General features: G+C 37.2%; 1 protein-coding gene across 1 annotated transcript in view; it reads right to left on the reverse strand.

Moving 5' to 3' along the window:
• MYO1D (myosin ID) overlaps nt 1-11,633 on the reverse strand; it is a 315,887-nt gene that overhangs the window by 247,519 nt on the left and 56,735 nt on the right. The window contains exon 14 of the mRNA XM_011992864.1: nt 1,420-1,586. Within this exon, the coding sequence (XP_011848254.1) occupies nt 1,420-1,586 (167 nt within the window). The remainder of the gene's footprint in view (nt 1-1,419; nt 1,587-11,633) is intronic.

The following is an 11,633-nucleotide window of genomic DNA, read 5'->3' on the forward strand; positions in this document are numbered from 1 at the left end:
GCCCGCCTCGGCCTCCCAAAGTGTTGGGCTTACAGACGTGAGCCACCGCGCCCGGCCAACATCTCCTTGCCTTCTATTCACACAGCAGCTACAGTGATTCCTTTAAGCCATTCATAAGGTTGTGTAACTCCATGCTTAAAATCCACCAATGGCTTTCTTTCTTTTTTAAATCACACCTAACCAAAACCTAAACAGTTTAGTCTGATTACAAAGTTCGACATGATTTGGCTCTTGTCCATCTCTCTGATCTCGTCTCACACAACTGTCCTGTCAGTGTCCTCCAACCACAGTGGACTACGTTTGGCATCTAAAATGCCTCACTTACTACTGCAATAGAGCCTTTTCCCTGGCTATTCCCTCTGTCCCACCTTCTCTTTGCTCTGATCTTTGCATGGCTGGCTGCTTCCCATCATTGTCAGCTCCTTAGAGACTCTTTTGACCCACTAATCTAAAGTACTTGAATTTTCCGCATTTTTCTGGTTTATATTTTGTGTATATATTTATTCGTTTTTTGGGAGAAATCTACCGTTGAGATTATAGAAAATGTTCAATAAATGTTTCAAAACAAATAGAATTTAAAGCATTCTTGTGATTCCAAGTTATCAATTATCATTATCATTTTTTTTATATGACATGGTATCATTAAGCAACATTATCAACAATAAATTAACAATAGCAACAATATATTATACTTATTGAGTGATTACTATATGGAGGTACTACTACTCCAAGTGCTTTGTATATATTTTCTTATTTAACCCTCTAGCTTCAAGGTAGTTGTTATTATTATCCCCATTTTACACATGAAGAAAGAGGCATGAAAAGGGTATGTAATTTGTCCAAGGTCACACAACTAAAAAATGACAGAGCCAGGATTCAAACCAAGCAGAATGATTTCAGGCCCTCCATGCTTAACTCCTTAATATTTTATTATTATGATAATTGCCAACACCAGTAATGATAGGCAGCGTTGATTAAATAGCTATGATGTACTAGGAATCTAGGCTTTTTACTTAGGTTAATTTCTCATAACACTCCATGAAATGTTATTTTACTTATTTTACAGATGCAAAAACAGGGTCAAAGCAGTTAAATTTCTGGCCCATGCTCAAGCAGCAAGTAAGTGGCACAATAAGAATTCCACCCACAATGTGACTTCAGATCAGTGTTCTTTCTGCTATGCTATGATGCCCACATTTCTTCCCCAAAGGCTGAAACTTTTTCATGGTCCATAAACCATGAACTCAGGGACTCATGTTGAAACTGGGAAAGTCTTTCATATTTGTAATTTCCTCAGCTCTTTTGCTCACCGAACAAATATTTATAGATTGCCTAATATGTGCTGACTGATGCACTGTTGTATGGGGAGGACTCCGTTATTCTCAGTGAACTAGGCCTCTCTGATGAGTCTATTCTCACCTGTGAAGAAACTTCTCATATGTCTGGCGGAAGGCAAATCCTGCCCGACGCACTCTCACATTTTCCAGTAGTCCAAGATATTCTACTTGGTGCCGGCAGCGTTCATCATCAAATATCTGTGGAGATTTCTTGTCATTGGGTTTGATGCAACGAACGTAATATGGTTCCTAAAGAAACAAATCAGCAAATGGTAAATTTCACTGGAGAAAATTCTCCAACTAGGGACACTAACATGTAATTAGTGTTAATTGTGTCAAGTTAAGCTCAGTGCCTCTAATTTCTCAGGCATACACTTATGAATAAAGTAGTTATTCTTCCTTTCTCCTTCAATTCAAGGTTAGAAGTTCTCGTGCATTCAGCTAAATGTTTGTTTAATTTTGTTTTAGGCTTTATTAGGAATAGTAGAAAAGGGATAAAACTAGGAAGTAAATAACAGAGATGTAAAGATCGAGTTTCTGTGTGTTTATGAAAACAAGGTTAAAGCAGCTGAAGGAGTAATTCAATAGAAAAAGGCAGCAGCTAATGATGAAAATGGATGGAGAATGTAAAAAGACATTCGTTGTTAATATTAATATTATGTTAAGGAATGATAGGCACAGCTCTGGTATATAGTAAGTGCTCCTTAAGTGTCAGCCATCAGTATTAATATTATTGCATTAGTTTGTACTTTGGAAAAGAGATTAAACTTCATGGGTAAGTAGAGAAGTTCCAAAACCACCTATAGGCACCAGTGATTCTATGAAGGAGCTCAGCTAGCAATCCTTCCCTCTGTGCCAATGAAGCTTTATACCACATATTAGATCATAACCCCTTTTAAATATAAAACCATGCTTGGTATAGATCCTGGTACACTGAAGATAATGAATAAATTATCACTGGATGAATCAATTAGGTCAAATGTATCCTATAAGTGTAAAGAATTTCTTTTTCTTCTCTGAATCTGTTATCTATCAGACACACAGATGCACTTTAAAATACAGAATCCTCTGTAGTTAAATTAGGCAGTTTTGAGCTCTGCTGAGGGCTAGAAGTAGAAAGGGGTAGTAAATAATTTAAGCAGGAGAGATTTGAAGGATGTAAATTTACTTGCATTTTGAACAGAATAACAGTTTCCAATACCTAAAAAAAGAAACTCCGATAGTACATTTATCATGCTGTCCCACATGATGAAAGGTAATGCCATTTTTTGCCTTTTTCTAGGCCCTGCTGCTTTAGTTTCCTATTGCTGCTGTAGCAGATTATCATAAATATAGTGGATTAAAACAACACAGTTTTATTATCTCACATTTCTGGAAGTCAGAAGTCTGAAATAGGTTTAACTGAGCCAAGAGTCAATGTGTCAGCAGGGTTGGTGTTTTTGGGAGATCCAGAAGAAAACCCATTTTCTTCTATTTTCCAGCTTCTGGAGGCTGCCCACATTCCTTGGCTGGTAGCCCCCTTCAATCTTCAAAGTCAGCAATGGCCAGTTGAGTCTTATAGAGGTCACCTCCTTGTTCTGACTTTTCTCCTTCCCTCCTTCTCACTGAAGGACTCATGACAGCACTGGGGCCACTTGGGTAATGGAGGATAAGCTGTTATCTTCAGGCCCATTTATTAGCAGCCTTATCTCTATCTGCAACCTTAATTCCACCTTGCTACAGCACGTATCATGTTCGTAGGTTCTGGGGATTAGGATGTGGACATCTGGGATGACTATGGTATAGTAATAATAACAATAAAAAATATTATCTATCTAGCCTTTGTTCCTGGTTTCTGGCATACAGCTTCAAAAACTTGTGAAATTTATTCAGTGATAGGAGTGTCGTAGTTATGCTAATGAGGTGACTCATAGCTGGGCCTCTAGATAGCTTCAGGATGGGAGCTGGTCACCAGAAAACTCCTTCATGTGCTGGAACTTACAGTTGCCTGACCTCTGGGCAGGTTAGGGGGACTAAAGATTAAGCTTAATCACGTGATCAAAGATGTAGTCAATCATGCCTTTGTGATGAAACACTGATAAAACAAAAAATAACAAAACCTCAGGAGGCTGAGTCTCAGAAGAGCTTCTTGGTTGGTGAACACATGAATGTACTCAGAGAGGGCAGCATCCTGATTCCAGGGGGACAGAGCTCCTGTGCTTGGACCCAAGTTCTGTGAATCATTCTAGTGAATTATCAAACCTGAAGAGGGGGGTCAAGGGAATCCTCAAATTTGTACCCAAGTCATATATAAGGGCAGGTGTTCTATGGACCTCACTTGCAGCTGGTGTCTGAAGTAAAGGAGAGTCTTGTTGGGGACCCTGTCCTTTAATTTTTCAGATTAATGCTAACTCTGGGTAGTTAGTGTCAGAATTGAATTGAATTGTAGCACACTTAGCTGATGTCAGAGTTGCTGTTGCAATGCAGAGGCCATTATTCTGTCTAGTACACCTGCCCCTTTTCATCTTGTCATCTGTAGCAGAACAAAAAACATGACCTCAATATCTCGCACCACCTCCCAGTAAGAGGTGGAGTCTCTACACCACTTCTTGAATCTGGCTTGACCTGTGACATGCTTTAACCAGTAGAATGCAGCAGAAGCAACACTGGGTTACTTCTAGAAACCCATCCTTGAGAGGTTCTGCCCTCTTGGACCACTTCTACCACATGAAGAAACCCAGGATTAAAGACTACATGACATAAGATGCCCAGGCATCCAGGCACACGATTTGAGTGAGCTCATCTTAGCCTATCTAGCCCCAGCTGACTGCAACTGCTTGGTGAGCCCAGCAGAACTGCCCAGTCAACCCCTGAATCATGACGAAGAACCATTATTTTAAGCACTATATTTTAGAGTGATTTGTTATGGATTAATAGATAACTTACACTTCTTCCCTATTTTGGAATACCAACCCATTCATTAGATACTAAATTTTGGTATATTTAAGCTGAGGATCAATATTTTATTATAAAGCACAAGCAGAATCCTACTTTAAAAAATAGTGATGGGTGATCAAACGTTCATTAAATTTGTACTGATTTTCAAGTTGAACATTTATATTGGGGGAACAACTGTAGCTCACTTTAAAAAATGGCTCATAGTTAAGTGTTTTAAAAAACTTAATAGGATGGGGAAGTCGGGAGGAGGCACTGTTTACTTAAGGATTTTCTATTAGTTTGCTGGAATAGAGTGTCTTTACTTCTTGGTGAATTAACCAAGAAAAGTGGCACTGAGCACAGTAAATGCCAAAATGCTTCCAGATTTATCTGCATGTTTGGTACTAGTGTAACAGAATAAGCATTGTACAAAATCAGAACACTTGAGTCTTGGCTGTAAATTCTCTCTGGAATTAATTAGCTAATTTATGAAATGAAGATACTAGGGCTTTCTTTGAGTAATGACAGACTAGGTAATTTAAACTGACACCCATGCTGAGGGTTAACTAGAATAGCTAAACAAAATAAACAGAACGTTTGCTTGAAGACATGGGAGATCTAACAAGACAGTGGAGAATTTCCTGGGACAGAATCCAGGAGAGGAAGAAAACCGTGGAGGAGAACCCAGATTTGAGGCTGCCTTTTTTTCCTGGGGAAATTTGCCACTTCCAGAGAAGGTAGATGGGATCTCAGTAGTGATGGGATCATCAGCAACTTCATGGGCCTAGTGGGACAAAGATTAGCAAATAAGGCCTGAAAAGGAGGGGACATAGGTAAACCCCTCTTACTTTGGGTTAGGATCCCACCAACAGGAAAAAGGATGAATTAGAAGGAGGCAGTCCTTTACAGGGACCATAATTCAGCTTTGAATCACCTGAGTCCTTGAAATTGGAATAGCTGATTTGGAATAGTATTGTTCTTAGGTAACTAAAAGAAGCAAAATTAACTCTTCCCTGAAGAAAAATATCACATGAACTTGGGCATCCAATTATTTCTACAGATTATTTTGCAAATACAATATTTGGAACAAAATAAAAAGTAACCAGACATATAAGTAGCCAAGTAAATTGGAATTAGAAACAGCAAAACAAAATAAAAAATAAACAGACCTGCAGGTATCCAGACACCGGAGTTATCAGATAGAGATATTAAAATAACTATGCTTACCATATTCAAGGTGACAAAAGACAATAATGAGAATTTTGTATAGAACCAGAAACTATGAAAAAGAACCAAGCCAAATGGAAACCTAGAACTGAAAAATATAATAAAGGAAATTAAGAACTCAGTGGATCAGTAGAAGGGTAGATTAGAAGTAGGTGAAGAAGGCCAGGCGTGGTGGCTCATGCCTGTAATCCCAGCCTTTTAGGAGGCCAAGACAGGTGGATTATTTGAGGTTAGGAGTTTGAGACCAGCCTGGTCAACATGGTGAAACCCCATCTCTACTAAAAATACAAAACATTAGCTGGGCATGGTGGCGTGCTCCTGTAATTCCAGTTTACTCAGGATGTTGAGGTAGGAGAATGTCTTGAACCTGGGAGGCGGAGGTTGCAGTGAGCTGAGATCGTACCACTGCACTCCAGCCGGGGCAACAGAGTGAGACTCCATCTTGAAGGAAAAAAAAAAAAAAAGAAATAGGTAAAGGAAAAAAAAAAATGAATGTATCAGAAGTTAGGTGAGAAGCAATTTTCTGGAATGAAGCATGGATAGACAAAAAGATGGAAAACAAAGATGTGAGGCTAAGAGGTATAGAAGATACAGTGAGATGGAGTTCTAAAGGAGAGGAGACAAGAAGGGACAGAAGAAATATTTGAAAAGAACTTGCTAAAACTGATTTAAAAAGTTGAGCTACAAATTGAAGAGATTCTACAAACTACAGCATATTTTTTAAAAAAATCTACACCTAAGCACATCATAGTGAAACTTCTGAAAATCGAAGCAGCCAGAGGAAAAAAAAAGATTACCTTAAGGAGCAACAAAAAGACTGAGAGCTAACTTCTCATAAGAAACTATGAAATCCAGAAGACAAAGGAACATTATCTTTGAAGTGCCAAAAGACACTGTTAACGGAGAATTTTACACTGAGGAAAAATATTCTTCAAGAATGAAAACCATACAGAAATATTTTTTGGTAAACAAAAACTACATTTGTCACCCTCAGATTTCAAATATAATAGAGTGAGGTTAAGGCAGAAGAAAATGATCCCAGATGGAAGGTCAACAATATAGGGGCTGGGTGCAGTGGCTCACACCTATAATCCCAGCACTCTGGGAGGCCAAGGTGGGTAGATAAGTTGAGGTCAGGGGTTTGAGACCAGCCTGGCCAACATGGTAAAACCCCATTTCTACCAAAAAATACAAAAATTAACCAGGTGTGGTGGTGTGCACCTGTAATCCCGCTACTTGGAAGGCTGAGGCACGAGAATTGCTTGAACCCAGGAGGTGGAGGTTGCAGTGAGCTGAGATCATGCCAATGCACTCAAGTCTGGGTGACAGAGTGAGACCCCATCTCAAAAAAAAAAAAAAAAAAAGAAAGAAAGAAAAAGAAAAAGAGTCATGCTTTTCATGAGTAACTTGGCAAAATAAAACCAAAAGATATTAAAAAAAATAGGAAGAGAAAAATAGATAAACGACTGAATAAACAGATGCAATAGATGTAAATTATAATCTAAATGGATATATCTATTTATATCTAAATATAAATCTATTTAGCTATATCTATATCATCTAATATCTATAATAGATATAGATATTAAACATAGATATAGATAATAAAATTAGATATAGATAATATATAGATAATACAGATATACTATCTATATCTAATATAAATATATTTATTATATCTAAATAGATATAATAATGTCTTACTGGCTTTAAAAATGTATATGCATGTTATTTTGGTATATAATTAAAATACATGATCAAAATAGCATACAAGTTAGGAGGAAGGTAAATGGAATTAAATTGGCCTTGCATTTTCTAGGAAGGAGGTAAAAGTACCAAATAATATTAGATTTTTAAATTCAAGAATGATATTGCAATAAGTCAAGTAACCACTGTAACAGCATTTATGACGTAAATCCTCCAAAATAATACAGAGAATAAATGAAATGATAAAAAATAATTGTAACACCAGGGGAGGGGAAAGAGTACGTTCTTAGGTCTAACTAAACATTTTAACTCAAAACACTCATAGGGTTCATTTGGCACCAATCTCTTCAAAAGGCCAAGAACACGGTTTGCTAGCAGGTAGCGTCAGTGTCCTTGGGGCAGTCCACACAGCAATCAACTGACAGCTTAGGTGTAAGGAGATGAGATCCACATTGGGCAAGTGTGGGAGGTGACCTTGGCTTAAAAGCCTCATGCCCTACAGGACCAAATATCTCTTAGAACAGCTCAGAAGACATAGCTTCCAGGGTCCAGCAAAGGACAGGCCTAATACAAGAGTCACTGAGCTCAGGCAAACCCAAAGTATATCATCCCCACCAGACACCATTCTCCCAAGACAGATGCAATTTACTGACAGGGATAATTTTCACCATAAGTGATGTTGTTAAGTGATATATGTCTTACTAGGTTGCCAGAGGAACAGAGCTAGAAATTTAACTGAGGTTAAGCTGTCAAGGAGAAGGAATAAAGCTTTGTTTACCTTTTTCCCACAAGAATCAATGTAAAAGAAATAAAAAAAAAGAAAAGAAAAGAAATACAGAAGAGTCAAATAGAAGCATTAACAAGATGGCTGATTTAAATGCAACACACACTATATTAAAAGTAAATGAACTAAATGATTTATTCAAAAGATAAAAATTGTCAGACTGGATTAAAAAAATCAAAGTTAACTATATGCTACTTATGAGAGACATACTTGAAACATAAGGATATAGAAAGATTGAAAGTAAAAGGATGAAAAAGATATACCATGCAAACTCTAGCCAAAAGAAAAGCTGGCATAGCTATATTATTCATGCAAAGCAGATTTCAAGGCAAAAAGCAATATGGAAATAGAGATGTTTCATAATGATAAATGACTCAAACACCAGGAAGATATAACAGTTCTAACTTGAATGAACCTAACAAATTCTCTAAATATTTACACAAAAAATCAAAGGTACAATGAGGACAAGTAGATAAATTCGGAATCAAGGTAGAGTTTAAAACATCTTTCAATGTTGACAAAACAAAGAAGTCAGGAAGAAAATAGAAAAGTTGAACAATATTATTAGCAAACTTGACCTAATGGACTTGTGTAGAAGATTGAATGCAACTTTTTTTTTTTTGAGACAGAGTCTTGCACTGTTACCCAGGCTGGAGTGCAATGGCATGATTTTGGCTCACTGCAACCTCCGCCTACCAGGTTCACATGATTTTCCTGCCTCAGCCTCCTGAATAGCTGGGATTACAGGTGCACACCACCATGCCCAGCTAATTTTTTGTATATTTAGTACAGACAGGGTTTCACTATGTTGGCCAGGCTGGTCTTGAACTCCTGACCTCATGATCCACCTGCCTCGGCCTCCCAAAATATTGGGATTACAGGCGTGAGCCACTGCGCCCGGCCGCAAATTTTTTAAAGACAAACAAAACATATACATAAAGCAAATTTAGCAAATTTCTAAAAATCGAAATCACACAATACATACACATAAAGCAAATTCAGCAAATTTCTAAACATTGAAATCACACAGAGTATGTCTTCTGATGAAATAAGACTAAGCTAGAAATCAAGAGCAAAAAGATGAGAAAATCCTGTGTGTTTGAAAATTAAGAAAAATACTTCTAAACAACTAACCCTTAGGTGAAAAAGGAAATTACAATGTGATTTGGAAAATATTTTGGACTGAATAATGTATAAAATCATGCGGGCAAGGCAATCTTAACATAAGGCATCATATGAGAAGTATTAATATAACTAACTTTACTAACCAGAAAACAGTTGAATGGAATATTACCAGTACTGAGTGACTATGCATAGGAAGTGGCAACATTGGATGAGACACTAACAACCAACTAAGAAATGGGGGGAAGCCCTTTCATCCTGTTTAGTAATATGAAAGTCTTTGGATAAGGAATCTAGTGGGAATACTTTCTCTATATTTAATCAGCATTCTGTCTCAATTTATAAATGCTGCCTCCTCTCTCATTTATAAATATCCAGACTGACTCAGCCTAAGAAATCCTAAATTTGGCAAATTCAGAGTGTCTTATAAAGGTTAAATTGCAAAAGTTAATAGTGATCTTATTCACTTGAACTTTTTCACCTGTCTCTCCCTATATACTTTATGGGAAAAAAATACCATTTGTGAAAGTACACCAATCAGTATATAGATTAACTGGAATATACTATCCAAATATATATCTATTTAACCCGCTTTGAACACTGCCAATAGTCATAGCAAATTTAATAATTTACTGACAATCTGTTTACAGTACCTTATCAGGTATTAACACATAAAATTAACAGAACCCATTCTCTAGATTCAAAAGATTTATAATCTGGGTGGGGACACAAGTCGTGAACTGAAGACACTATGGATTCTGTGAAAGTGAGGAGCCAGGGACTTCTACTCCTGGTAATGGAGGATTAGATAATACTTCTCAATCTTCCTGATGAAGTTACTTAAAAAAGGTGCTAGACAAAATATGGAGAAAAGGTTTTGGTAAGTGCATCACAGAGCTAATAAGATAGGGAGGAAAGACCTGGCCAAAATTAGAAAACTAAAATCAAGATGAGTGAGCCTACATCTCACGGTTGTGTTTTGTTTTAGCAGCTACTGTTGACATGGAAAAGGCAGTCATAAGGCTGAGCATAGCTTCTGGCTCTCATGGGACTTCAGTACCAAAGTTAGAACCTGGAATCTTGGATGAGAGAATGTAGTTTGGTCTGCAATCCTGAATAGCTAAACCTGGGAGATAAAGGTAAATGGACAACAGCCCAACACTGAGCTACTATAGGTCCTAAAATGGGATAAAGGTGATCCCAGACTGTGGAACTGATACAAACTTTCAGTTGTTCTATTTCCTTATGGGTGTCACTAATAAACAGCATATATCTGAATTCTTTTTCTTTAATCTGAATAGGCCTTTATCCATTTACATTCAATGTAATTATGAATATATTTAATTTGTTTCTACCAAATAAATATCCAGCTTTCCTATGTTCTTTTGTTTCTTCTTTTTTATGTTTTTTTTTTTAGGGGGTGGCGGGGGGAGGATTCTTTGTTTTTATTCTGCGTTTTTTTTTCCCCTTCTCTACTAGTTTGGAATTTATAACCTCTATTTTCTACTATTTTCAATGATTATGCTAGAAAATTTTCACTTTTTTTTTTTTTTGAGACGGAGTCTCGCTCTGTTGCCCAGGCTGGAGTGCAGTGGCCGGATCTCAGCTCACTGCAAGCTCTGCCTCCCCGGTTTACACCATTCTCCTGCCTCAGCCTCCCGAGTAGCTGGGACTACAGGCGCCCGCCACCTCGCCCGGCTAGATTTTTTGTATTTTTTAGTAGAGACGGGGTTTCACCGTGTTAGCCAGGATGGTCTCGATCTCCTGATCTCGTGATCCGCCCGTCTCGGCCTCCCAAAGTGCTGGGATTACAGGCTTGAGCCACCGCGCCCGGCCCACATGTATTTTTAACTCATCAGAGTTGAACGTTCAACAATATTTTTATTCCTTTTTTCTGAACTAAGGACCTTAAACACTTGAATTACAATTAGCTACTCTTCTAATTGATATGCAACTGTTATTGTGTTAATTCTAATCTGTATTTTCCATTCCACGAAATATTATTTTACAGAGTTTATTTAAATGCATCTACGTATTTACCAATCCTTTGCTCTTCTTTTCTTTTTGCATTTCAGAGTTTCATTTAGTATACTCTTCCTATTGTCTGATGAATATCTTTTAGAATCTCCTTAAGTGAGGTTGATAAACTCTGTTTTCGGTTTTTGTTTTTCAGAAAGATTCTTTATTGTGCCTTTGTTCTGGAAAAATATATTCCCTGGGTATAGAATTTTGGTTTACAGTTATTTTCTCTCAGACTAATTGTCATACTTTTGAATCTAATCTGTCTTTTCTCTGGCTGCTTTTAAGATATTTTCTTTGTCTTTAATCTTCTAGGATTTTACTAGGTGTCTACATGCAGATTTCTTTTAATTTTTTCAACTTCAGATTCACTGGGCTTCCTGATTCTGTTAAGTGAAGTCCTTCAATATTCTTGAAATTCTCAGGAATATTTCTTCAAATATTGTTCTATCCATTTTCTCTTCTATAACTCTGATAAGATACATGTTTGACCACTTTATTTTCTCTCCCATGTGTCTTTT

This window comes from Mandrillus leucophaeus, unplaced genomic scaffold (genome assembly GCF_000951045.1).
Source record: "Mandrillus leucophaeus isolate KB7577 unplaced genomic scaffold, Mleu.le_1.0 Scaffold419, whole genome shotgun sequence".
NCBI lineage: Eukaryota > Metazoa > Chordata > Mammalia > Primates > Cercopithecidae > Mandrillus > Mandrillus leucophaeus.